Source organism: Motacilla alba, chromosome 14 (genome assembly GCF_015832195.1).
Source record: "Motacilla alba alba isolate MOTALB_02 chromosome 14, Motacilla_alba_V1.0_pri, whole genome shotgun sequence".
NCBI lineage: Eukaryota > Metazoa > Chordata > Aves > Passeriformes > Motacillidae > Motacilla > Motacilla alba.
Window position 1 is genome coordinate 3,838,664 of NC_052029.1, and position 27,622 is coordinate 3,866,285.

Below are 27,622 nucleotides of genomic sequence, written 5' to 3' on the forward strand. Positions count from 1 at the left end.
TCCCAGGAGAAAAATCCTGGGCGAAGGGATTTTTCAGAGAATGTGACGGTGACAATATACCTCTCAATATTTTATAAAATGGCCCTATTATATGTGTTATAGAAAAAATGCAGGCAAAGGTTTTCCTGAAATATGCTTAATGAAAATGAGGAATATACTGACTCTCCAGGCAGCTGGAAGAAATGTTGATATAGAGAATTTAATATTTAATCCTCCACTTCTGGGTTGTCTGTTGGTTGCCTGTAAGCCACCACTGGCAGGGAAGCACTGCTATGGTTTCCTGAGCAGCACTGATGTTCCTCATGTCTTAGACACAGTTTTTACTTAAGGCCTCTGGGAATGCTCTGGTAGCAGCTCTGTGCTGTGGAGGGAGAATGAGAAAACTTTGCTGCCAAAAAGAGTTGTTTGCAGGGCCACAATGAGTCAACATAGGAAAGTACACTTGCTTTTGTGATGTTCTTTATGCTTCTGACTGTATTTCTAAATTCCCTGAAATAGGTTCCTTGAAGAAATTTAGGGATTGCCTGGGAAGAAGAAAAGTTTTGCTATGAATTTTTCAGGAAATCCTCTCATGAATAATCTGTGTTTATATTTGAAATTTCTGTTCCCAGACACATTTTCCCTGTGTTATAGAATAATTCTGTAGGAAAGAACAGAATGTCTGAAGCAGACAGCAAACACATACCTAAAATGGTAATTTAGTTATGATGTTTTTGTGCTGTGCTTACATCCATGTTTCCAAGGGCTGATTTGATTATGCAGCAGTTTCTTCTTAGAATAAACCAGCATGTTTAGGAAGGCATTGACTCATGGCAGAGCTAAAACTGACAACAGTTAAATGTAACTCCTTCCATTAACAATAATGGAATTCATGTTGTATCATTATCGTGGTTGGAAAGCCTGTCAAGGAAGGGAAAAAAAGCGCTGCACAGCATTGATTTATATGGTTTTTATGTCGAGAGCATGTGTTGGTGATCCCAGCTGGACTATAAAGGGCACAGACATTCCATTGCCAAGATTTAGGTGCCATTTGAAAGTACAAAATCAGGTTTGGAGGCAAGGGTTGAAGTTAAATCTTGACAACACACAGAAAATAAAAAGTGTGTAATGAGAGGGAAGAAAAGATACTAGGGACAGGTCAGAAAAAGAATTTCTTTAACATCAGAAATCCTTTATAGAATAGAAAGGGGCACAATAAAATATGTTTAAGTCCAAGGGGGTAGTTGATGTCAGGCAGTGGGAGAATGTCTGGTGAATTTTTAGGTTGCACACTGAAAATTCACCACCTGAGCTGGTGAGAGCACAGTGCTGGTGTCACCAAGGTCATGGATGTGAGCTGTGTACGGGTGATGCACTGAAGAGTTGGGCTCAGAAATCCCTGTGGGTCCCTTCCAGCTTAGAATATTCTGTGAAATCCCTCTCAGAAGTGGCCAAGCTGTCTGGGCAGAAATGCAGTGGCTGCGGCTGAGCCTGTGGTGGCTGATGCAAAGAAAGGTGAGTGAAGAACTTGGGAGCAAAGGAGGATTGTATGGCTTGGGCTGCGAGCTGGTGAAAAGTGTGGGCTTGGACTGAGAACAGAAAAATACTTTATTTACAACAAATGGGGTCATTCCCAATGGAAAGATGAAAAAAGACCTATTTTCTGGAGCTCAGCCTGAGATGAGTCCAGGGGTACAAGATACTATGGTTCCAATCTTGACTTTGAATTGGACCAAAGAACAGTAATAAAACCAAAATTGTTCAAATCATTTAAGAAGAAAAATCCCTTCTGTGCTCATGCTCCCTATTTAAATTTCCTTAAAACAGCATTTCCCTCTTCTACCTGTGCTGCTGAGTTTTTAATACATCTATTTAAATGCAAATTTTGACTTTTGGTCTGTAATCACAAAAATGTTTGACACATAAATTTTTATCAGCAATGTAATTTTATAGAGGAGCCGTAATGGAGTGGTAGGCCACAAATACCAGGGTGATGCATTGCTCACCCTGGCTCAGCGTGGGGGACTGCCTGCTCCAGTGCCAGCTGATGGGAACCATTCTTTCCTCAGTGCTCGGCTTACTGAGATGCATGGGGTGCTCTAGAGAACTTTCTAACTGTACTTGGGGTGTTTGCTTGTGTACCAAAAGCTCCCTGAGGACCATCATTCCTTTCTGTGCTCCGCATTGCTGGCATGGCAGTCCTGACAGTTGTATCTTCAAGAAGGGAAGGCTTTTTTCCTGCCCAGCATTTTCCTCCTCTTCTCAGTGGGTTTATTGCCATAGACTTGCCTGGTCGGGGATGTTTTTACCAGAGTGCTGCCAAATCCAGAGCAGGTTACTCTTTGCTGGCTGCTGAGTGTGTGGTTTGTATTTCATTTTTCCCCACTCCCATCAGACAGTCTGGCCCTCCCCAGTCCCTGTCCTGGGTGTTGGTGGCCACCTGTGGGAATCAGAAAAACAGAAACTTCCACAGACACTGCGGGGTTTTATCTGCAGCCTTGGGAGAAGCTGGGATTGATGTAAAAATAAAATACACAGATATTAAGTAGAAAAATCATAAACTTATGTTTTTGTGGTTGTAAGTAAGAATATGCCTTAAGCAAGTGAGAAACTGTGCTGATAAGATGATGAAGGGTTTATAATGTACGGGTGTGGTTGTGCAGAGCAAGATAAGAGATTAGAAATTATAATAGAAGCATTTGTGTGTGTGACAGAAGCCTATTGGACAAAAGTATCTGCAGTGCAGTAGAAGTAAGTATAGGTGATAGGTCAGAAAAGCAAAATAAACCTTGAGGCATCTATTCATTGGCTTAGAAAGTTCTATATGGCCTTGTAACAGAGAACTTGTGGCCACTTTGAGCTATGGCTGACTGCTCTCATAGATCTCACAGCCTCCGAGACTGGTGTTTGTCTGAGCAATAAATCCTTCTTAGCCCGATGATGGTACCATCCCTTCATTAAAAGCAGCAATAATTATAGCCACCAGCCCTGGTGTCCCTGCCAGGGCCACATCTGCTGAGCAGGGCCACAGCTGCAGCCGGCAGGGCCCGTTTGGCAGAGCTGTCCTGCTGTCTGTCTGCTGTGGCTGGTCCAGAAGCAGCCCGTGCTGGGCTGAGCAGTCACAGCAGGACCAGGCTGTGAGTGCCCTTGGCTCAGGGATTGGCACAGCTGGGGTGGCACTGCAGCCACCGGTGCTGCTGTGCTTGGACAAGCCACACATTCTGCCTGTGGATCTCAGAATATCCTGAGCTGGCAGGTGTCGCCCTGTTCTTTTGAGTTCTTCTAAGCCTTCTGATGTTTACATTCTTGTAACAAATTTTCTCGCGTGCTTTTCTCTAAACAATTATTGTTTTGCATTCTTTTCTGGAGGAGGAGAAATTTGATGGACTGTTGGTTTGTCCAGTGTCATTGGAGAAGGGGCACTGTCACCCTCCAATCCACTGTCACTTTTGGAAAACTATAAATGTTGGAGTCAGAGTTAAACTCGTTCTCTTTTTTACCTTGGAGATCCCAGTGCCCGTGTAGTTTTATTTTGTGTCCTAGAGAGACAGGCAGGAACCCACAGGATCATCCGTTCCCACCCCCGGCCCTGCTCAGACCCCCCAGCAATCCCACCCTGTGCCTGAGCATTGCCCAAGCTCTCCTGGAGCTCTGGCAGCCTCTGGCTGTGCCCATTCCCTGGGCAGCCTGGGCAGTGCCAGCACCCTCTGGGGATGAACCTTTCCCAAAACCCTGCCCTGCCCTGGCCCAGCTCCAGCTGTTCCCTGTCACAGGGAGCAGAGATTGGAGCCCCCCTTCACTGCCCCTCATGAGGATGTTGGAGACCACAATGGGGTCCCCCTCAGGCTCCTCCAGGCTGAACAGACCAAGTGCCCCAAGCTGCTCCTCGTGACTTCCTCTCCAGTCCTTCCCCATCCTCGTGGCTCCTCTGGAAGCTCTCTAATGGCTTCATGTGTTTTCTATAGTGGTGCCCCAACCTGCTCCCAGAGCTCGAGGTGAGCCTGCATTGGGAAATGCTGTTTTCCTGTTGGTTTTGGGTGGTCAGATGCAGGGCAGGGCAGACCATGGTGCCAGGCATGAAAGGAGTGTTAATCCCACTCTGGACTTCTCAGGGATCAATAATATCTGAACATAAATTCATTTTAAAGAAACACTATACCCATACAGTGAGCCAAGTCTGCGTCTCCCTGTGATAGCAGGCTTATATTTACTTAATTCTAGTATTAAGTGAATGTAGGTGGCTACTTTCATTTTACTTATTGTTCAAAATAATTCTTATATTATGGCAAGGATCAATACGAAATGTCAGCTATTTTATTGTACTTAGAGTTACAGAAGATAACACACCTAAGGTTCTGCACATTCTGCATTTTATGTTCCCTAGATGCTGTGGCATTAATTACATACTTCAGATTGCAAATAGCAGAGGATCTGAAGGGCACTGTGCTACATTTTCATTCTCATCATCTCTATTTTCTGAACTTACACAGGTTACAAAGTATTACTGAAGACTTGAGCAGTGTTGAAGGCATTTAAATGTAGCACTAACATATCAAGTGTATCAAATAGTTCCTCACTGTTTGGCAAAGGACAAGAAATTTGGAGAGGAGGAAAATCTTGAACCAAAAGCTGGTTGACTGCATCAAGAGTCTGGAGAAATTATTTCTTGCACACTTCACTCATTGCTGGCTTTCGTGTTCACTGAAATGTCCTGGGGCCTGTTTCATCGCCACTCCTCTCTCCTGACTGGCTTTGCTCTGCTCTGCTAACATCTGTTTATTCACTGCTGCTGAGCTTGGAGTGGCCTGGATCATTAGCTAACTGTTCAAGGTTAACCAACTTTTTGTGCTGAAAGGGCTTTTTATGAAACACCTTTTAAGGTTTTGAAAATACTTGGCATTGTCTTAGCTAAAAACCTGAGATTTGAGTACAGCCATTGTCATGTTTTGAGTGCGATTAAGATTTTGCTCTCTTTCCACCTCTCTCTCAGTGTCATTAAAACACTAACATTATTTTTAGTCCATTTCTGCTTTATTCATGTGCAAGAACAACAAATGTCCTGAATATATCTGTGAAGTGCTTTACTTTCCAGGTGCTTATGTCATTTGCTGGACACGAATGTTTGCATATTGAAAAAAAACCAAATATTTGTATATTCAGAACTACCACACTAGCAGTTTTCACTCCTCATTCTTGCCAACCTTTTTTCTCTTAAGCACTAAGCAAATTTCATAGTGTAGTCCTGCATTTTTATAATAATTTTGACACTGGAAATTAATTGTATGCTTGATCAAGATACATGTTCAATGGCGCATCCACACAGACCAGATTTCCCATAGAAGGTTGTGATCAGTGTCAGCCAGTTTCTCTTTATTTGTGCTAGCCCTTTTTTAGATTTTTATCCACGTTCTGGCCTTAGTTTCTAAATCTTGTCTTCACCAGTCTGGATCTTGAGAATTTGTGCCCTCAAGTCATCAAAGCACAGGTCTGCCAATTCCGAGCAGCATCTGGAGCTACAGGTGCAGCACCAGGAGCATCCCCTGCACTTCCTAAGGTCCAGGAGGATTTTCAGATTATGAAATCATTCCCATGAGCCGCTCCAGGACACCAGCTTTAATACAATTAACCTTCTTGACCCTCCTTGTCATGTTTTGCCTTTTAAATTACCTGATTTTCCAGTTTAATGTGTAGTAAACACTTCATTAGTCATTTTGGTCATGGTGTATTTGTAGAAGGGATGGAAGTGGAGGAAACAGGCTCACAGGAGCTAAAGCCAAACCAGGGGTATAGCCCAGATGAAATTCATGAAAAGAGAAATCCTAGGGGAAGAGAGAACTATTTTTATTAGCAGATTGTCCCTTTATGGATACCTAGATACCTGTGCTGATGCTGGGGAAGGGGAAGCCTGCTATTGCCAAGCACTGAAGGAAGCTCTCTGTGCTGGTCTTAGACTGCAGAGGAAGCAGGGCAAAAATGGAAGGTGAAAAGGGAGCTTGCAGGTGACAGCTTCAAGCTGTAACACAGTGTTTCAGACCCATTTTAAGTTTTTAATATATATTTGCTGTCATGCCTTTTTTAAAAAGCTTGTCAATGTTTTATTTCAGATGGGAAAAGTACAGGCAGATAGATGGTTAATGGTGAAACTTCCCTCACCTGCTGCAGGCCAGGAGACAGAACATATCAAATACCAGGTCCTGGATGCAGATTTGTGGGGCTCAGCCCTGTGCCAAGCTATTGTTCAAGCTGGATTGCTTGCATGTAAATAAACTGCTCACTGTTTGATCCAGTGCCTGGATGGAATTCCTTAGGATGGAATTAGCAGCTGGCCAGAGGGATGGGGCAGTGCCAGTGAACTCTTCATGTCTCCACAGGGCTCAAAATTCCTCCTGGTGGGTGTCAGGGCTGAAAGGTTTGTGAGCTCCACAATGTCACAGCCTGTGACTGAGCACTGGTGGTTTGGGATTCGTGTAGATCAAGGCACTCACATTAAATATTGGTCCTGTCAGTTCCTGCATGGGAGAGGCTTCTGCAGTGTTGGGATGCTGAACTGCAAATAAAGGAGCAAGAGGATAAAAGGAATAGAAATAGGTGCAAGTCTTCCTCTTTCAAAGCCCTCACAAAGCATTCCTGGATTTATCCCTGTTGGCAAAGCTGAGTTGTTTTTATAATTATTGCACTCGTGCCCCTCTCAACTGGACTTAGTAGAAGTTCAGCAGGTAGAAGTGAAGTTGTGCTTGCTGGGCAAGCCAAAATCCAAAATACCAGCAGGCCTGAATGCAAAACCAACAGTTTTAAAGGGAAAAATCTAAGAAATAAAGTATCTACTTTTACTTTAGAGTTAGGATTCTTATAGCTACAAATCCAAATTCACTGCCATTACTCATCTCTCCAAGGTGTTGATTTTATAGGAGTGATGCTAGGGAAACAACCCACCCAAAAGTGAATTAAAATCTAAATCTTAAGTTATGACACAAATGTTTGCTATTTATACTGTCCATCTGTCTATGGTGCCTGACAGATAATCGATATACTCTTACTAAAAAAAAAAATAAAAAGCTCCTGTTGCTCTGGAGAAACACAGCACTGAGCCCAGTCAGAAGCTCCTGTAATACCCTGGCAGCTCTCTGAGCATAGCTGCATTTGTAGAGTGGGCTGAGAAATAAGGGCAGATGAATATTTTCTAATAACTGAATGGTCAAATAGTGGGATTGAAAGCAAGAACAAAACATCTGTGTCCTAAACTCTGTGTTCTTGAGTGAGGCTGCTCGGGGCTGCAAGGAGTGGGCAGTGCTGCCTGCTCTCAGTTGCACTAACACTGATTTATTTGTGTTTTTTGCGTGGGGGAAATGTTTGCATTTTGCTGCTGAGGTTTGGAAGAAATTCAGCTTTTCTTGCTTGGTGACCAGCAAGCTGTTGTGTGGAGCTCAGTTATTATGGCTCCAGTTTTTCTCTCCTCGTGGGCCTTGCTGTTGAAATCTGGGACTTTTCAGGGGGCTGGCTTCAGTGGGAGGTTGGTGCTGTCTTTTGGTGGAAAGAATGTCTAAACTCCAGCTTCTGCAGATGACTCATGTATCACAGCTAATCAGAGTCACAGTGGTTCTTCATACATCTGATTATCTATGTTTATAGCAGGCTTATTTTCATTAGGGAAGCAAACTCTAAAGCTATAATAATCCAGTAAATTATTATGTACAATTGTATAGATGTGAGCTGAATTTGTTACTTGGTATCAAAGAGAAATGGTCACTGCAATGAAACAAATTCTACTTATATTTGTGCAAGTCCATGAACAACTAAATATGTAAATTGAAACCTTTTTTCTCATTTACTTTTCAGGTTTTGCAGAATGCTATTTTTTGTCTCTTTTTTAGCTCATGATAAACTTCTGTGGTAGAGTCTTCCAGCTGAATCTGGAAGGTTTTTGCAGGTCTTTGAAGTGCAAGCCTTTATCTAGTTTGGGATGTGTGGCTCTTCTTAGCAAGTTAATAGAATCTAACTCCTGAGACATTACAGGGTAAAATGTTAAATAAATGCATTATTATTGCATTACATCTCAGGGGAAAAAAAATGGCCAGTTTGGAAATAATTTTTTTTTGTTATTGAATGACTTTTCAGGGTTTTGAGAGTTCAGCCAAAACAAAATTGAAATAGTTATAATGGAAAAACCTGCAGCACACAAGTTCTATTTACCCCTATTTAGTTCTCCTAGTGAGGCATCTTTAATCTTTTCCAGGGTGAGTTTGAGAGTTAGTTGTTGATTTTGTCAGTTTTATAACAACACCAACACAATGAATTTTTGACCTGCTTAAAGAACAATGACCAAGTTCAGCTTTGAATTTTCAGGAGTGTGGTTGGTCTGCTTTGGCATTATTTGGTTTAGAGCTAAGGGCAGCCCACCCTCAGGACTCTGCTGCTGTCTGCAAAACCACCAGCACTGTGACAGCAGTGACTGCATGTGCTGCTTTAAACACATTAATAGTGAATAAAAGTGTTGTACATTAAAAATGGAGAGGGGGAGGCGATGCCTTTGGCTGGTGGCATGGAATAGTCCTGTTGATTTTGGTTGTTTAGCTGTAATTGATCCCACATCGTGCAGCAGCAGAAACCCACGGAGGCATCCAGAAGTTACCTGTAAGTAGCTGGGCTTGCAGAGGGAGACCTTTTATCCCTGCATTTGTCACTGGCTGTGCCAGGTGTGTCTGGGGGCTCTGCTGCAGGTGTCTCTGGTGTGCAGCCCCTGGCATATGCATCCCTCGTCCCCCTGCAGCTGCCCCTGCACGTCCCATGCCCCTTGCAGGCTACAGAGGAAAACCATTGGCAACAACTTCTGCTTTTATTTTTAACGTGCTGGCACACAGAAAATGCCCAAAATACCTCGTGCAAAACAAAAACATAAAGGTGCCTAGGATATTTAGTAGTTGATTTTGCAATTAGAAATTTGCTGGTCATTGTCCTGCCTCAGGACAGATTTCAGAGTAGTGACTGAAGCCAGAACGGAAGAGACTTTGTCTTTTAAAGGCGTTCTGTCAAATCATTTAAATTAGTTTAAAGGGCAGTTCATCCAATTTCAGAAAATATTGCTTGTGTCTTTTCCCACTGTTCCTGGATTTTGAAAAGTTATTGCTGATGTCTCGAGGAAAGGATTCCAAGTGCTGTGAGAGAGCAAGCAGCTCCCTGCACAAATACACAGCACCGGTTCTGCATGAGAAGCAGCGCTGAACTTCGTAGGAAGAGTATTTTGAGCAGGTCCAGTTGATAAGCACTCCAGAATCAATATTTCATGTTATTCTACTATACAAATATAACACTGATAGCGGCAGCACTACAAGAGGCTGGAAACAAGTCAATGTCACAGGCAGTTGGCATTCAGGCTGCATGTCCAGCAGGCAGCTCCTGCAGCGCTGGCTGTGCTTTGGGCAGGGCACCGTGTGATGGAGTGGCAACACCAGCCATGCCAACAGCAGCTCTGGGTAAGTCTTCCTCGCCTTCTGCCCCCTTTACTGGAGCCACACTGGGAAATTCCTATTCTGATAGGAAATTTCTGTTCTCAGGCTGATGCTGAGTTTTTCTCTTTTTCTTAAACTGAATCACTGTGTTGAAAGGATTGATTTTAATGCCCTGACATCAAAATTTTGTTGCTGATCTTGAAATAGACCAACCGCAAATATTTTGCTCAGGGAATTAACTCTGGTTTTGAATCAGATAATTCTCTCACAATAAAAACTCTGGAAATGCTCTGTAAGGAAGATAAGCGCTCTTTGGCATTTATATTTTTTAGTTAGAGGATGTAGCAATGCAAAGACAGAATAATGAATTGCCAGGAAGGCAGGGAAGTTAGAGGAATATAACTGGTGCTTATGCCCATTATTGTTGCAGGTTTTTGACATTTAAAGTGGTTTGCAACCCTTCTTTTATCAGAGCTAATGCCAGACAATCAGTCACCCTGGCACAGCAGTTCTGTGCCTCACTGTTAGTAATGCTGCTGATAATTGATGTGCAGCAGCAGAATTTATAAATGAAATTAGCTCCCCAAAGTTTAAGTATGACTGTGATTGAAGCAGTAATGATAGAGTTCATGCAAGTACGTTTGCCATTTATCTGAATGTATCATTACTGACAGTGCTTTTTCGTTAACATTTTGTTATCCTTATTCATGTCATTGTTATAATGTCCTCTCAGATACCTGCAAATTAAACTGACTTGTACTCAATGCTGATCCTTCCTGCCCACCCCTGCACCTCCTTCTTTGGAATTAATTTGTGCAATTGATTTTTAAGATCTCTGGGAGCATCTATAACATGGTCAGAGGAAAGTGCTGTTCAAATAATTGGGGAACAGCTTTGGCTTTCTTGTCTGCCCTCTCAGCAAGCCTTTTCCATACTTTATTTGTCAGGAATATCAGCTTTTTAATTCAATGTTAGTATTTTAATTCAAAATTCAAAAAGTGGTTTTAACTACAAATAAAAGGGAATAGAAACATAACTTTTAGCAACCCAGCAATGTTTCAGACTTTGGACTCAAAATCAAGAGAGCCCCACATCACCATGGATTTGATAATATCTTTAGCTAATCCTGGAGACTCTTTTTTTAACACTCTTATGAAAAATTACTGAAGGAGACACAATTTTGGTGAAGATTCCATGGTAATCTGAAAATAAAGTGTTTAAACATAAGTTGAGTCAAATAGATTCTGATTTTTTAAAAATTGTGTTTCTGTTTTCTGTATCTTCAAAACCAGAACTTGATTGTCTCATTTTGTGATGGTTTTCTCTTGTTCCAGTTACTTTTGCATGTAGAGATTTTAAAGGGCTATAGGACAGAAGGTTTTTGGTATTAGTGAATATCAAAGAATTTGTTAGAGAAAGTTTCATCTTCTCCTTTCTGCATAGTAAAACCCCAGAAATTTTGTGCAAAGAGATAAGGTTGGAATAGTTCAAATTACCTTGATTTACTTTAAGGATAGATAAGTACAAATGGTTTGCTCTTTTTTGTTTGGTTTGCTTTATTTGTTATTGTTTGCTTTGGTTTTTTTGTTTCACTAGACCAATTTCTCTAATAAACTGTATTGAGGTCAGAAAAGGTTACATTTGTATGTTTTCCATCACTGGAGTAATTTTTCTGAAATTTCAGTAAAGATGGGGAAAAAATCCAGCAATTTAAATCAGACAATATGTATAAATTCATAGAAATGCTTGTCTTTAGAAATCCATCCAACCCTCAGCACTGACTTAATTTTAATTCTCAGAACTGTTTTGCTTTAATCCCTTTCCAGCCACGAATTAAACTGAAGAAAATATTTACAGTGCATCTACTGCATACCAAGGGAATGGTCCACACTTCCTGGCCTGGCTGGTAACTTTTGTGTTTTTACCTCATGAGGAGGTTGAAATGAATGAACACAAATGTGGTTTCAGAAGGTTATGCCTGGTTTCAGTGCTGCTCATTTCAGTCTCTGCAGCAAAACAACTGGAGGGCTTCCAGTTGATTCTCTTTTTTAGTATAGGAGGTGTCATCTTTGAGCATGTTCAGCAAATTCAGTATCATAAAGAGACAACAGGATCAAACAGGATCTCTCTTGCTTAAAACATTGTAGAATATCCCAGATACACATATATGGTTCTGCCTTTTTGGTAATGTTTGAATATTGGGACCCAAAGAAGGTAAAGAAGCTGTAGCTTCTCAGATTTTAGATCTTTGCCTGTTTAGTATTTTGGGGGAATTTTCACCTAGGTTTCTTGCAGGAAGACAACAGTTCTGGATTTCCTGGACACCTTCATTTTGAAGTGTTCCTTTTAACAATACATAATTTGTGACATCAGGTTTTGGTTGCTTCACTGAATCCAGTTTACTCTTCTAGTGGTTTATATTTAATTAGCAATGTACTAATTGATACACCAGACAAGTTCAGTGAAGTCAAGGACACAACCTCCCCAAGGTTTTGCCAGCCATCTAATTTATATGAATTTCCTCTAAGTCATGACAGTGATGCTTTAATCCATTAAAACCCACATGGAAATTCAGGGACAGAACACATTTCTTAATTTCCGAGCGGTGAAGTGTAAAACTTGGAAATGCCAGTGTTGAACTGTGTGACAGCCTGTGCCCTGGTGTGGGCAGGGGCAGTGTGGCACCGGCTCAGTGCTGCCCATGGTGTGGGTATGGGCAGTGTGGCACCGCCTCAGTGCTGCCCATGGTGTGGGTATGGGCAGTGTGGCACTGGCTCAGTGCTGCCCATGGTGTGGGTATGGGCAGTGTGGCACTGGCTCAGTGCTGCCCATGGTGTGGGCAGGGGCAGTGTGGCACTGGCTCAGTGCTGCCCATGGTGTGGGCAGGGGCAGTGTGGCACTGGCTCAGTGCTGCCCAGGGTGTGGGTATGGGCAGTGTGGCACTGGCTCAGTGCTGCCCATGCTGTGGGTATGGGCAGTGTGGCACTGGCTCAGTGCTGCCCATGCTGTGGGTATGGGCAGTGTGGCACTGGCTCAGTGCTGCCCATGGTGTGGCAGGGGCAGTGTGGCACTGGCTCAGTGCTGCCCATGGTGTGGCAGGGGCAGTGTGGCACTGGCTCAGTGCTGCCCATGGTGTGGCAGGGGCAGTGTGGCACTGGCTCAGTGCTGCCCATGGTGTGGGTATGGGCAGTGTGGCACTGGCTCAGTGCTGCCCAGGGTGTGGGTATGGGCAGTGTGGCACTGGCTCAGTGCTGCCCATGCTGTGGGTATGGGCAGTGTGGCACCGGCTCAGTGCTGCCCAGGGTGTGGGTATGGGCAGTGTGGCACTGGCTCAGTGCTGCCCATGCTGTGGGTATGGGCAGTGTGGCACCGGCTCAGTGCTGCCCAGGGTGTGGGTATGGGCAGTGTGGCACTGGCTCAGTGCTGCCCATGGTGTGGGTATGGGCAGTGTGGCACCGGCTCAGTGCTGCCCATGCTGTGGGTATGGGCAGTGTGGCACTGGCTCAGTGCTGCCCATGCTGTGGGTATGGGCAGTGTGGCACCGGCTCAGTGCTGCCCATGGTGTGGCAGGGGCAGTGTGGCACTGGCTCAGTGCTGCCCATGGTGTGGGTATGGGCAGTGTGGCACTGGCTCAGTGCTGCCCATGGTGTGGCAGGGTGAGTGTGGCACTGGCTCAGTGCTGTCCATGGTGTGGGCAGGGGCAGTGTGGCACTGGCTCAGTGCTGCCCATGGTGTGGGTATGGGCAGTGTGGCACCGGCTCAGTGCTGCCCATGGTGTGGGTATGGGCAGTGTGGCACTGGCTCAGTGCTGCCCATGGTGTGGCAGGGGCAGTGTGGCACTGGCTCAGTGCTGCCCATGCTGTGGGTATGGGCAGTGTGGCACTGGCTCAGTGCTCTTCTGGCTGGTGCCAAATGCTGAGGAGGACTCAGCTCCCCCTGCTCAGGGCTCTCTGCTGTGCAGAGCTGTGAGGACATGGCCTCTGTTGGAAGTTCTTGAAGGATGAACCAGTGATGAGCTTGATTTAGCTGTTTAATTCTTGGTGGGGATTAGGCATTCATCATTTCCATCTCTAGAGATGGACTCAATTTAAAGCAAGGGGAGTAGGGGTTTTGGAGGTTGACTTGGAGTAGCAGAGATCAAAGTGAGGTGAGGATTGTTAAAGCTGGGACACTGCTAGGTCTCTACAGGGCTGTAACCACAACCTGACAGTCTCAGGTGCTTTCTGTGAACTTCTCAGAGGCCAAAATCTTGCCATCCTCTTTGTCTGGAAGTGGGGAGTTAAGCTGAAGGACACCACTCAAGGAACGTTCACATCAGGGTTAGGCGAGTCCATCTCTGCCACAGCTGGCAGCCAAGGGGGATGCTGAAAAGAAGGGACTCTTCTGCTGAAATGTCAGCAAACCTGGGATTAGCTTTGTGGTTTGCTTTTAAGAACAGTCTTTATTAACTCAGTCCCTAAACTGGTTACCACAATGGTAACAGCAGTAGTTGTCTCTGCCTGTAGCAGGAAGGACTTTTCATAAAAGTTAATCTTCCCTGAGCAAACAAATTTTAATCTGTGGGTTCCATCATCTTCTGCTTTTTAATAGTATTGCTCTTTTAATATCACTTCTTTTCTAACAAGATCATACCCTGCTCCCTTAGGCCATGTTAAAAAGGTCAGTCACTGAGTGGTATTTTAATTTAAATAAAGAGTGAAAGACAGAGTGTTTTTGCTAGAATACTAAAAGATCACCTATTTAAATCTTCCTTTTAATGTCTGTTTAACTATCTTTCTTTGAGGCTTTTTCTATGACCTTCAACATAATTTAAACTTAATTTTTAATTCATTATTCATGCCATTAAATACTGGAACCCGTTTCTTGCTGCAGTTTATTTCTCTATTAAATGCATGTGTTCTATTGGTTTTGTTTGGTTCTGTAATGAATTCTGATGTACTGGCATTTTAAAATACAGTAGAGAAGAATGCTTATTTTGAGAGGTAAAAAACAATGTGTAAACATTGTATTACACCAACAACATTATTTAAGGTAAAATAAGGGGGTGGGGGAAAGACAGGTTGAACTTGGGGGCTCTTACCTGATAAATTCTGTGTAAATGCCACTGTCCTGTGCTGCTCTGTGTGGGCTGGGAATGGGCTGCCCCGAGTGTTCCCAGTCTCTGAAGAGCTTCAGCTGCACACAGCAATAACTGTGGCAGCTCCACTGACACCCTGACACCTGCTCTACATCATTGTTTTGGTTTCTCCATTTTTTTTCACTTGGTAATTGAGTTTCATGGCTTGGTGCAGGAGATGGAATGAACTGCAGATAGTTATGTTATTATAGATTAGCCATAGTGATACTGGGGTTTGTAGAGACCTGATATGCTGCAGGAAAGCACCCAGAACTAATATCACCGAATAAAGGAAATAAATTAAGCCCTTAAAATGATGTATTTTCATTGCCAGGGAGCAGTTTTTTCCAGCCCTCCTAAAGCTGATGGGCTGGTATCTCATTTGCTGTAGCCAAGTAGGAGCTGCACCCTTGCACAGCAGAGTGAAGAAGATACAGAGATTCTCATCACTGCAAAACACATGCACAGTTATTTTTTTGTTGTCTGTCAGCATTCAGGTACTTCAGTAATATAAACTGTTTCTGTATCTTTCCTCACTTGATTCAATGCTCTTAAGCGTGGCACAAGCAGTTGGGCAAATAAGCAAAAACATCCAGGGTTCTGTTACTGTTGCCTCCCAGAGTTTTTGTCTGACAGTCATTAGCAGTACAGGTTCATTGGAGAAACTTTTGAAGAGGGTATAATGCACTGTTAGGGATAAAAAAGCACCAAAGAAAATAAGGTTAAATTGTAAGAGTGAAGTGTCAGAGCTATAATATTTTACAGTGTTCCTTTGGGGCTTTTAAAGCAGAGGAGAGAGAGAAAATATTTTCCAAAAGCACAAAATTTCCCTAAATTTGGGACAGCTCTGTAGGTGGCAGGAGCACTGATGCCACATGACCCTGGGGCATTGTCAGCACTGTCACAGTGACCTGCAAATCTGCTGGGTACCCCTGCAGCTCCCTGAGCCAGGGGTGACATGTCCCACACAGGTCCCTGATCTGTGGGTGATAATGTGGCTCTGGATTGCCATGCAGGTCCTGTTCCATGGGTGACACTGTGCCTCTGGATTGCCATGCAGGTCCTGTTCCATGGGTGACACTGTGGCTCTGCATTGCCATGCAGGTCCCTGTTCCATGGGTGACACTGTGGCTCTGCATTGCCATGCAGGTCCCTGCTCCATGGGTGACCATGTGGCTCTGCATTGCCATGCAGGTCCCTGTTCCATGGGTGACACTGTGCCTCTGGATTGCCATGCAGGTCCTGTTCCATGGGTGACACTGTGGCTCTGCATTGCCATGCAGGTCCTGTTCCATGGGTGACACTGTGCCTCTGGATTGCCATGCAGGTCCTGTTCCATGGGTGACACTGTGCCTCTGGATTGCCATGCAGGTCCTGTTCCATGGGTGACACTGTGGCTCTGCATTGCCATGCAGGTCCTGTTCCATGGGTGACACTGTGCCTCTGCATTGCCATGCAGGTCCTGTTCCATGGGTGACACTGTGCCTCTGCATTGCCATGCAGGTCCTGTTCCATGGGTGACACTGTGCCTCTGCATTGCCATGCAGGTCCTGTTCCATGGGTGACACTGTGGCTCTGCATTGCCATGCAGGTCCTGTTCCATGGGTGACACTGTGCCTCTGCATTGCCATGCAGGTGCCTGAGCTGTGGGTGACACTGTGGCTCTGCATTGCCATGCAGGTCCTGTTCCATGGGTGACACTGTGCCTCTGGATTGCCATGCAGGTCCTGTTCAATGGTGACACTGTGCCTCTGCATTGCCATGCAGGTCCTGTTCCATGGGTGACACTGTGGCTCTGCATTGCCATGCAGGTCCCTGTTCAATGGGTGACACCGTGGCTCTGCATTGCCATGCAGATCCCTGATCCCTCTGGCTCTGTGGTGCCACACCAGCCACTGCTGGGTCAGCAGAGTGTGACACCCCTGCCTTTTCCTTCTGCCCAATCTGGAGCACACCCAAGGAAATGCACTATCAGACCAGGACAGCTTCCAGAGAAGGGCAAGGCACAGGCCCTGCCTGTGCTGTGTGATAGGGGCATTTCAGCTCATCACTGGTGATGTTTGTCTGTCCCTAAGCGCCGCTCCCAGCCAGCCCAGTGGGCATCATCAGCCTGTCCCAGTAATGCCGGGGAGCCAGCCCTCCCTCCCCAGGGACCCTTCAGCTGCTGGCCCCTTTGCTGAGCAATCCCAGCACGGCCCGGCCATCCCCAGGCTGCCAGGGGAATTGATGGGCTCCACAGCTGTCTTCAGTTAATGGAATCCATATATTCTGTCACCCTGGAAGACCTCCCTGGGAAATTACCTCCCCTTTCCTTGCTCTTTGAGAAGAGTTACTGTATGGGAGCCAAACTGGGATTAGGTGCTTGAATCCACAAGTTATATCTAAATATATCATCATTTTTTCCTCTCTTTTTAATTTTTTTTTATTTTATCCTCTCCTTCCTTTCCCACCTCTCCTTTCAACATCTTGAAGCAAGGAGACAATTTCTGAGACAAGGTTAAATGTCTGTACTGCTTGTTGAAACACTGCATTAGGGCACAATTGGAGCAGCACTAGTGAAACACCAGCTCTCTACTGGTACATATTTCTGCATTCTCAATTCTGTTTTGAAAAATTCAATAATGGGTAGAATATTCTGCTAATTCTGTTTTATAACAGATGGAATGTGTGTCCTGGACCATATGGCTGCTGATTTGGGCTGTTTGGGATATCCTGTTGCTTTTACCATATATGTTGTTGCTTTGGAACTTGCTGGTGTGATGTTGAAGCACATACATTTCAATTCTTCACAAGTTCTTAATTAAAACCACTCTAACTGTGAAATATAGCTAGATATAGGGCTGCCTGAGTTTTGTGTAGAGCTTTATATGAAATATATGCAGAGATCCACTTTATTGGGTGTGTAGACAGAAGATATAAAAGAGCCTTCTTCTTATGTATATTTTGAGTTTATTTTAGTGTCATCAGTGCAAAAATAACTCTGTTAATTTTGCTAAATGATACCGTGCATGTGCTTTTCTCAGTTTACACAAAAGTAGTATTTGTGGAAAGCTTAAGATAAAAATTATCTTTCAATTTGTCAGGGAAACGAGTCTCCTGTTTCCATTCCAAAAAACCAAGATGGATAATCTGGATCTTGTGAAGGGGCCCATATGAAATTAATTCTTCACAACATTTTTGTGTATTGATGAGCTGAAGCTTATTAAAAAATGTGATTATGTTAAGATAGCGTTGCTGTCTTTCTGAGATTCAGAAGTTGGTTTGATAAATGACCTCTCTGGGGATTCTCAGCAGAGAATTTTGGAGCTGGAGTGATTTTACACCCCATTGCTGGTGCTCTGATTTGTGTTACTGTCCTTGACAAGCGAGCTGGGCAGGGGCACAGCCATGACCTTTATGTAAAGCAGTTTCCTGTCGCCTGGTTGGCTTTGCAGCGCAGCGAGGCTTCAGTGCTGCCGATCCTCACACACATGCTGCCAAAGAACACATCCTGGTGATGCTTTTTCTTTCTTCAGTTACAGGCAAAGCTCAGGGGTGAGCTCAGCTCCAGCCCAGAGTCAGGGGGTGCAGGGTGACCCCAGAGCTCACTGTGTGCTCAGGCTCTGCTGGGGCACTCTGGGGTTTGCTGCTGGGCTCACCTGAGTGGGGCCTCCTGCAGCCTGAGTGCTCAAAGGCACCTGCAAACCATAGAGAGGGGGATTTATGGGAGTGATTATTCCTTCTCTTCGTCCATCTCCTGGAGAAGGAACCCACACTGGGGCTCTCTCTGAGCCCACACTGAGGAGTTCAAAATACCACCTCTCCATGGTATTAAATAGGTACCTTTTTCCTTGACTAATTAATAGATCCTCTTTACTGTGGCTTTTCCTCAAATTGAGTCTTTTCTCATCCTTGTGTGAGGCTTTGGTATGATGCACTCAAACCAGTCAGAGGTGCAGAATTTTTCTGAATAATAAAATTCCTGCTTTAGTCTAGATTTATTTTAATTTTGATTGTGGTCATGCTGTTTGAAAAGAACAGTGTTTTGAGTGACTTTTGTCAGATTTAAAATCAGTAATTTAAACAAAAGCAATGCACCTTTTAAAAAGAGGAATCCACTTAGAATCCCTTTAGAAGTGTGTGGTACACTGCAACAGAAGCCTTAGGCCCATCAGCTTCAGCATTTGTCCAACATGAACAAATTTTTTCCAGCATGAGCCTGTCTTTAACTGAGATGGAAAGTCAGTATCATTCTTTTTGTCTCTAAGTGCTTTATTAAAAGTATATATTTTGTGTGAGCCTTTGCACCTACAGAGACTTTTCTTCCCTAGATGAATTGAAATGGTCCACACATGGATATGGAAGCTATTATTTTCCCAGCAGGATGTTAAACTGCTCATCAACTCTTGCAGAGCCAAAACACTTAGGAAAACCACGCAGGTGAAGGAGCTGCAGCTCTAATAACCACGGGTCAGCACCTCATCTCCAGCCAGGAAATCTTTTCCCCCTTCAAAGAAGCTTTGCTCCCAAGACCTGGACACTTTATGCTGCAGAGAACTGTTTTACTGGGGGCTGGAAATCATCAAAAAAGGCTCCACTTTTTTTTGCTGAGGCAGACACAGGTTCTGCCTGTTTTGCAAACCTGCTCTCCAGGTAGGGACTGGCTGCTGCCGCTGCTTTCTGGCCTTTTTTTGCAGGGTGTTGCCAGTTAATACCACCCCTGCACCCTCCCACTCTGACTTAGACCCCATTAGTGTGATTGGAAAGGCAGAAAGAGGAAATCAGGTCTATCAATATGGAAACACATTTCTCAGTGTCGAGGAGGATTTGCTAAACTGGTTACCCACTTGTGCCAGGAGTTATCCATAACTGTGGATTACCTGATAATTCATATTTCTTTTATCTATTTTTCTGTGGGGGTTTTTTTGTGGCTTGTTTGTTTGTTTTTCTTCAACTGTGCAAACATGTAACAATGCCTATTACGAAAACTGCAATGATTTTAAACTGATAGGATTGAAGAAAATGAAAAGTGGATTAGAGTAACCCCAAAGAAATAGCACTGAGTGTTTGAACAGGGACTTTTCATGGGAACACGTACTGATAAGGAGGTTTAGATTGGAAATTGGGAAGAAATTGTTCCCTGGCACGGTGGGCAGGCCCTGGCACAGGGTGCCCAGAGCAGCTGTGGCTGCCCCTGGATCCCTGGCAGTGCCCAAGGCCAGGCTGGACAGGGCTTGGAGCAGCCTGGGACAGTGGAAGGTGTCCCTGCCCATGGCAGAGAGTGGAACAAGATGAGTTTTAAAGTCCCTTTTGACCCAAGCCATTTGATGGTTCTACGAATATTTTGCATTTATCACTTATATAATCTCTATTATATGATATTTTAACACCTTGTTAAACTGAGCTGTGGAAATCCACGTTAGCCTTTACACTCATGAGGCACTTTTGCTGTGGGTTGTGTTCATCCCTTTTTGCTGACCTGGATTTTCTCCACCTTGCTATTTGTTCCTCTGTTTGCAGTAATGGTTGTCAAGTGATTTGCCATCCTCCCAGCTGACTGTGCTGCTGACAACTCCCATGGACAGTGAATGTTTCCCTAGCACTTCTCTTCGCATTCCGTGGTAGTTGTCAGCTTTCTAATTTCATTTTTATTCATGGGGTGCCAACAAAAATGAGAAATGGCTATAAACCCCATCTTCTCCAGATTGTAAAGCAGTAAGTGAGGCTGTTTAGGGCAAGATTTCTCTTACATGTGGCTTATTTCAGACTTAAACACTTTCAATAACTTTTTTTTTTCAGTGTCTGAATCTATCCTCTTCTGAACATATTTGACTAGATATGCCAAGTTCTATGTTTTTCTGGGAATACAAGATGCCCTACGCTATTAATCTTTTTACAGCAATGATTGACTCAAATGGTTTGTGGGAAAAGGAAGAAAAACATATTTAGTAAAGATCTCTGGTAGAGTTAATTTGTCTCCCTGTGCCTCTGAGACATGCAATTCAGATTTCTGCATGCTGTGGACACCCTTGTCAATGTATTGATGAAAGCCTGTGGGAATACAGCAGTTTTAAACAATATTTTAAAGCAGAAATTCCAGAGTACTTCTTATGGATGATGTTCCTTTTGCTCTCAGCAACTGTAAAATACAACAAAACTGAAGAATATTTTATTTACGTTTTTAAACAATAGATGAATTTTTAGGATGCTCATTAAAATGGGAAATACTAAATGATGAAAGGTTTTCTTTAATGGAAAGTAAAAATGTCATGACATCACCAGGATATATTGGAGACCAGGAAGCAGAGCAGCTCTTGCCCAGAATGCTGATGAGCTGTGCTGCTCAGCCTGTCTCCTTCAGGAAGGAAGAACGTATTTTCTCTTTCTGTTGTATGTTGTTATATAGTTATACACAAAGTGTATAATGCAAAAGAAGTTATTTCATCAGTAATGTCCAAGAACTGCACACCAGGCTGGGAGCAGCTGAAATTTGTTCATTAAAAGTTCATGGTCTGTTGACCTTTTCTCGTTCAAGCCTTGTATTGAGTCCACTCCTTATCTCTGCTGTGCATGGCAGATTGTTTAGCATATTTCTTGTGTAGAGAGTGACTTTGAGTGCCACAAGGACCTCACTTGGCACTTGCAGGCATAAGCAGAATGCGTTTGAAAATGTTGCTGTGCTCTCTAGTGGATAATTTAGTTATAAGTGCCTAAGAAATTAGTATCAACAACAGTTACCAATTTATATTTCACTTAACAGAAAGACCTTCAGCAGAAGGGCTCTGCAGAAGTGCAGGGCTGTGTCTGCAGGGAACACTCACAGGTTTTACTGCACACATTTCATTTCTGATGTATTTAGGGAGAGTCCACATTCTGTAGAAGCTTTTTTTAAAGACTGATTTTCAATGAGCAGGCAGCATGAGGGCTTTATTTGCCAGCCTATCTCAGATCATGGGAGATGAGCTTACTCCACATCTTGTTGTTGCCAGCAGCCCTTGGCTGGCCCCTCAAGCACCCAGTTGTCAGTGTTTGAGACACACCTTACCTCTCAGATTCTGGGGTTCCACAGCCAGAGCAGTGTTTGCCTGCTCCTGACCTGGGATGGTGCTTCTGGTGCTCTTTTCTGGATCATTTAGTGAGCTTGCATTTGTCCTTGCTATCCCCATTCTTATTTCCTTTTAATCTGTTAAAATCTTTGCTCTCTGGTTTGTGTTCTTCACTCTTCAGGCAATTATTTTCCAACCCTATTCTTTCCAGCCCAACCACCATCTCTGGTGGCATCCTGCAGAGTTCTCAGATGGTTCAGTGGTGATTTACACCGTGACTTAGGCTGGCATTCCAATTGTCCTCTCCTTCCCTTGGCCTGTCAGTCATTCTGCATTGAAGACCTGCCATTTCTGCTTATCTGAGTCATTTATAGCTGCATTAAATTTATTGAGCTTATAATTGTTTGAAGTTTTATATACTAGAATTGGCAGAAATAAAAATGTCCTTCCTGGGAAAACTTGATTTCTGGTGTTCTACATGGCAGATTGGCTTCTCTGAGATGGGCCCAGAACTGTGTATAAAGATGCCTGGAACTGTGAATCGTTGTTCTAATGACCAAATAATTGGAGCAGCAGATTTGAATCAAATGACATCCTGTCCCATTTCACAAGAAAAATAATTTTGTTTGATTCTTCATTGAACTTCTGGTGTCAAGTTCAGCGCTGAAAAGCTGTGCAAAGTTTTCCTCACGTTTCAATGGATGTTTTCACAGAATTCCCAAAGTCTGCTCGCAGTTGCAGCTGTCTGCATTTCTGCCTGTGTGCAGGTGCATGGGGAGTAGTTCAGTTGTTACTGAGTTGTGCCCCAGCAAGTGATTTCATTTCTCTTTGGATATGGTAAAAAATTATCCCATTTTGTGTAATTTTATTGCTCTTTATCAGTATATGGTATAGGATTCATCCAAATAATTAAATCTTGCTGTATTCTCAACAGCTCTCCAAGTCTGGATTTGAGTAGATTTAGACTCTTTTCAAAGTCTTGATGGAAAAATATTTCCCTTCATCCACATGCCAACCTCTCACTGTTCCAGGTGATTCAGTTGTGACTGTTCAGGTACCTTTTTTCAGTGTTCTGTTTGCAAATATGCAAACAAATTGAATAGGAAATAGGAACGAGAATCTAGGAACAAGTTTTCCCTTTGGTGGTGTTTTTCTTCTCCTTGGTTTTGGCATTTAGATAAGATTTAATTTAGTTTCAGGTTTCATGCCAGATTTCAAGGTAATGATGAGTTTTAATTTTACATTTGTTGTTCCATGCTCTCATAATAACAGTATGAATTCTACAATTTCAATAAATGCTGCATAACTCCACAGGTTAGAAAACACAGCTTATTTGCTTGGGGTGATGTGTAGTTATAAAAATGTAAACAAATCTGGAATATTGTATTCTCTTGAAATATTGATAAGTTCTAAGGATGTAGATGGAGCAACCATTTGAAAATCTTGGAAGGGCTGTGTTGGGAAACCTGCAGAGTAGGTGTGACACTTGGAAGGCATTTGTGTCATGAGGAGCAGCTGAAGTCACTGTGTGAAGTTGGCATGAACTAATAAAACTGCCAGAGCAGAGGTGATGTGATGCTCACTCACTTCTCTAGGTGTGGAAGTTAATAAAAATAGGAGAATCTTTAAGTGATGTTCCAAAAATCATCCTACTCTGTGTTCAATTAGTGAAATCTCCCAAACCCCACAGCTCTTAGAACAATACAAAAAAGACTTAATGATGTGTGAAAATTCACAAGAATGCAGGAAATTTTCTTTTCTGTTGTAAATTAAACCTTACTCCTCCCATTTTATTAAAAGGTGATGGCACTTTATTGTCAAAGCCCAGGCAGTCAGAGCCTTCCAGCCTGTTGTAAACAGCTGATCTCAACAACTTCTCCACAAAATATTCCAGACCTTTGTTCCTGACATTGTAATTGAAAAAACATCTCTGGTGCTTTTCTGTTTTCCAAATAATCACAATCCGGTTGTGCTGTACTTACTTGTCTGTTAAGGATATTAAATATATGTGTATAAAAATATAAATATATATATATAAAATGTTTATTCGGTGCAGCAAACATTCGGGTGAGCATCACTGGGGCTTGGGGGTAATTTGGATCACTTGTATTTCTTGGGTTCTCTGTCTCATTGATGGAATAATGGTGAACTGTATTTATTTTAAAAGTCTCAGCAAATGTATTGGTTTGGGAGCATTTATATGATTTTAATACATAGAAATATAAAAATATACATATATCACAAATATATATATATCTAAAATGAGAAACTCCTAAATATTTTTGTTCTTTCTTTTGAACTTTCCATTAGAATGAGACATGACATACTGAATCTTTGAGTAATATTTTATTGCAATGCATAAAAAGCTGACTTGCAGTTTTATTATTACAGTAATTTTCATTCAAAATTTTATATCCACAAATTCATTTCTTTTCAGTTGAAGTCAACGTGGAATATGTTGCCCTGACTTGTGTCCTGAATTTTTGCTCTTTCCCTTATGTGCTGTTCAGAGTGTGAATGCCATTTTGTTTCCCAGGTAAAATTAACACTCGATAGGGTTTTACAGCCTTTTGGTTTATCTTCTGAATGGGGGCATTGAGGGTTTTCCAAAAGAGAAGAGAGAGCAGCAAGGGCCGTGAAATTCCGTGAACCTCAGAACACGCTGGGAGTGGTGGCATTTGGTAGGAACGTTAATTCTAAAATCAGGAGGGGAAACCCACTGATACTGGGGTGGAATAGTAGTGCTGACTTTTTGTGTGCTTTCAAAAAGAAACCTGATCTCTCTGGAAAAGCATGTTTGGTGGAAATTGGTGCCTGGAGTAGAGATGCGGGCACAATATTATGGTGAAAGTGGAATTCCCTGCTTGCTCATTTGCAATCTGGAGTTTCCTTTAGTGCCAGCTCTAGCTCTAGTGTGTGCTGTGTTGGGCCTTTATTCCAGTATCAGGCAGAACAGCTCTCAGTGTGCAAAAAATGAGCTTTCATTTTCTGCCACTGACAGTGGGCAGCAGGGCTCGTGGCCCAGCTTGTCCCTGAGAAACCTGAGTTTGCATCTCTGCCACAGCCACACCTCTGTGTGCCCCAGCATCAGTCCTGGGAGGGTGCTGGCAGCTGGCTGAGCACCGAGCTCCAGCTGCTGCCAAAACACATCTGCCCAGCCTCATTCCATGTGGGCCAGCTCTGTGTCCAGGAGAATGTCAGCCCTCAAAACATCTGGTCTGTTTTGCCATACTGTCTGCATTTTAAGAAGTTCATGCTGATACAGAATCCTCACGGCCATATAATCGAACAAGGTGACCCCCAGTGAGGAATGATTGGCATCTGATTCCATTGACTCAGATTGCTGAACAATTGCTTTATTAAAACTATACTATATTGCATCAATACTATACTAAATTATATACTAAAGAGATACTAAATTATATACTAAAGAGATACTAAAGAAAAACCTGTGACTGTCTCCAGACAGCCAGGACACAGGTTGGACCCACCAAGCCAATTAATACAAACAACCATCACCAGAATCCAATTACCAAATCCCTTCAGGTAAACAATCTTCTTAACACATTCCACATGTGCAAAAACAACAGGATCAGGGAATAGATGTAAGAATTGTTTTCTTTTTCTCTGAGGTTCCTTGCTGTGATTCCCAGGAAATATTCATGGGAAGCTGTACCTGCCTGCTCTCTCTGAAGAGAGCTGTGGCTACAACAGCCATATTTCTGGTGCCCAGATTCCAAGTTCTGTCTAGATGGAATTGCTGCAGACAACCAGGTATGAGTGCCAAAAAAAATCACCTCATAGTCATAGAAATGTGTTTATCCATACTTCAGTTATTCCTGAGTTTCTGCGCGCCCAATCCCTTTGAGCCACCCAAAATGCCCACTGTGCCCAGGCACAGGGAGTTAGGAATGTCCTCTTCCTTTTCCTGATTTTCCTCCTGAAATTTGTTTCTCACCCTATGATCCATGCAGGGCAGAAAGGGGCTGTCCATCTAAGTTCTACTTCACTCTCTTGTGAGGGACGGTGTGGCATGTGTTTTGAGATTCCTGCCATTGATGAGAGAAATGAGAAGGGAAATATCTGATGAACTTATTTTCCTTGCCTCTCATGAACAATGTATGACAGCTTTGAGAAATCGTGTTCAAAGGAGTTATTATGGTGCCATTTGAATTAGTGAAATAAAAGTAAAGACTTCTTATTTTCTAACAGCTTATTTTCCCTGTGGTTGTCCAATAATAACCAGCACTTCAGTCACAGGGTCAGAGAGTTCACGTGTCATTAGCACACTCTGAAAGCTGTAATGCCTTTTTGATTTATTTATTTTTTGATTTATTCATTTTCTTGCTCTACAGTTTGGGGTGGAGCCCTTGCAGTCCTGAAGCAGGGAATGCCAGAGTGCTTTGCTGCTTTGGCAATCCACTGTGCATCCAACAAGGAGAATTCTTTGAGGAATTGCATAGAGGATGCTGCTGCTATTGTGACTATTGAAATTATCCCACAGGTTTTGTGCTTTTTGATGGGTACAAATTAGTCTTGTGATGGGTAAGCCTTTGAAATGGGTAATTCTGAGTTAGAGAAATTTTTTTTGAGTTTTTACTTACCAAGATCTGCTGTTGGTTTGTGATCAGTTGTGCTTTGGGAGCATTAAAGCATTGGAATGAGAATTCTGCTTACTAAACCGTAACAAAAAATTTGTTCCACTTTGAGATTACTTTTTTAAAATGAAAACCCAAATGAAAAGTGCTCAGAGTATTTACACTTGAAGTGACCTCAGCACAATTCACAGTTGTTCAGCAGGAGAAAAAAAATCTCCAAGTTCTGATGTTCTAATTTATCTTTAAAAAGATTCCACAAGACAAATAAAACCACTTAAATTCATTTTTCTCCCTCGCCTGCTTCCATTACTCAGTAGTGAACAAGACATAAAGGTGATCTGAGCCTGAGAGTTAACCAGAAATAAAATACAGGAATGTATCCTGGCCCTCACACTTGGGTTGTATTTTCCTTTAGAAAATTCTTTCATGTGCTTGTGGGATATCAGAGATAATGATGTGTTGAGTAGGGGCAATGAAACGAGACTCTCAGTCAATAAATTTGCTCAAAATGCAAGCCAGTGAAATAATCTATTGTCTGGTGGAACTGTTCTATGCAGGTACATAGTTCAAATCATTTCAAAGCTTAGGCTCCAACAGAAATTGTTGGGATGGAGTAAAGCACACTAGAAATTAAATGCCATTTATGTCTCTGTGCAGGAATTTAGGACAGGGAGAAGAATTGAATTGAATTGAAAATTTTATTCTGAATCTTATCCTAAATTTACTTTATCTTATCCTATTAATGCTGAATTCACAACCATTCTTGTAGAAGATTTCTATTTAGAACCAAAAGTAACTAAAAAGCATTTTTAGCAGCAGAATGAACTTCAATGAGAATTTTTAAACCAGGTAATGCTTTTTTTTAATAGTTCAAAAGAGAAGATTTTTTTTTCCATTGTGAACTTCCCATTATATATTGGAGTGTCTGCTGTAATAGCCCATGTTGATGCAGTCAGTGTAGACCAACAGGTCCTGGATAGTTCAGCTAAAAACTCATGGCAAATATTGACCCTTGAGAAGGGTGTCTTTCTCAATGAAGACTTAAATGACTCAGATTTTCTTAAAATATGTATTTTCATGTATTCCTACATTTACAATATTGGGAGTAGCAAGAATTGTTTCCATCACCGGGGCATTTTCTTAAAATTTCTGAGTCAGGTCCAGAGCCCTTCTGCTGCCTTAGTGGTTTCTCCATTTTCTAGACTCTTTTCCTGCTATTTTGCATGCAAATCCTGTGCTGTCTGCAAGCTGGGCCATGGATGGGTTTTATACACAGGTCATTAAAGAACTTGCCTGTGCATCTCCAGATTTATTAAGTGACTTGGAGTGCCACTCTATCAAGCCATAGTATCCAATTAGTATTTCTCTCCCTTACAGAAAGATTTCTTGAAAAATATTTGCAGTTTATGAAATTATATATGCAATTATATAGGCTTTTGGGTAATAACAAGTATATTT

The 27,622-nt window shown here is 42.8% G+C and overlaps 1 protein-coding gene across 26 annotated transcripts in view; it reads left to right on the forward strand.

Moving 5' to 3' along the window:
- The window catches only part of RBFOX1 (RNA binding fox-1 homolog 1), a 1,167,310-nt gene that overhangs the window by 528,691 nt on the left and 610,997 nt on the right, over window positions 1–27,622 (forward strand). Inside the window, exon 1 of one of the 26 annotated variants that reach the window (XM_038151484.1) lies at window positions 9,166–9,449. The exons of 24 other annotated variants lie outside the window; for them this stretch is intronic. In XM_038151484.1, the coding sequence (XP_038007412.1) occupies window positions 9,411–9,449 (39 nt within the window). In that variant the 5' untranslated portion in view covers window positions 9,166–9,410. Of the gene's footprint in view, window positions 1–9,165; window positions 9,450–27,622 lie in introns of those variants that run through there. One more of the 26 variants, XM_038151494.1, reaches the window with a different exon arrangement.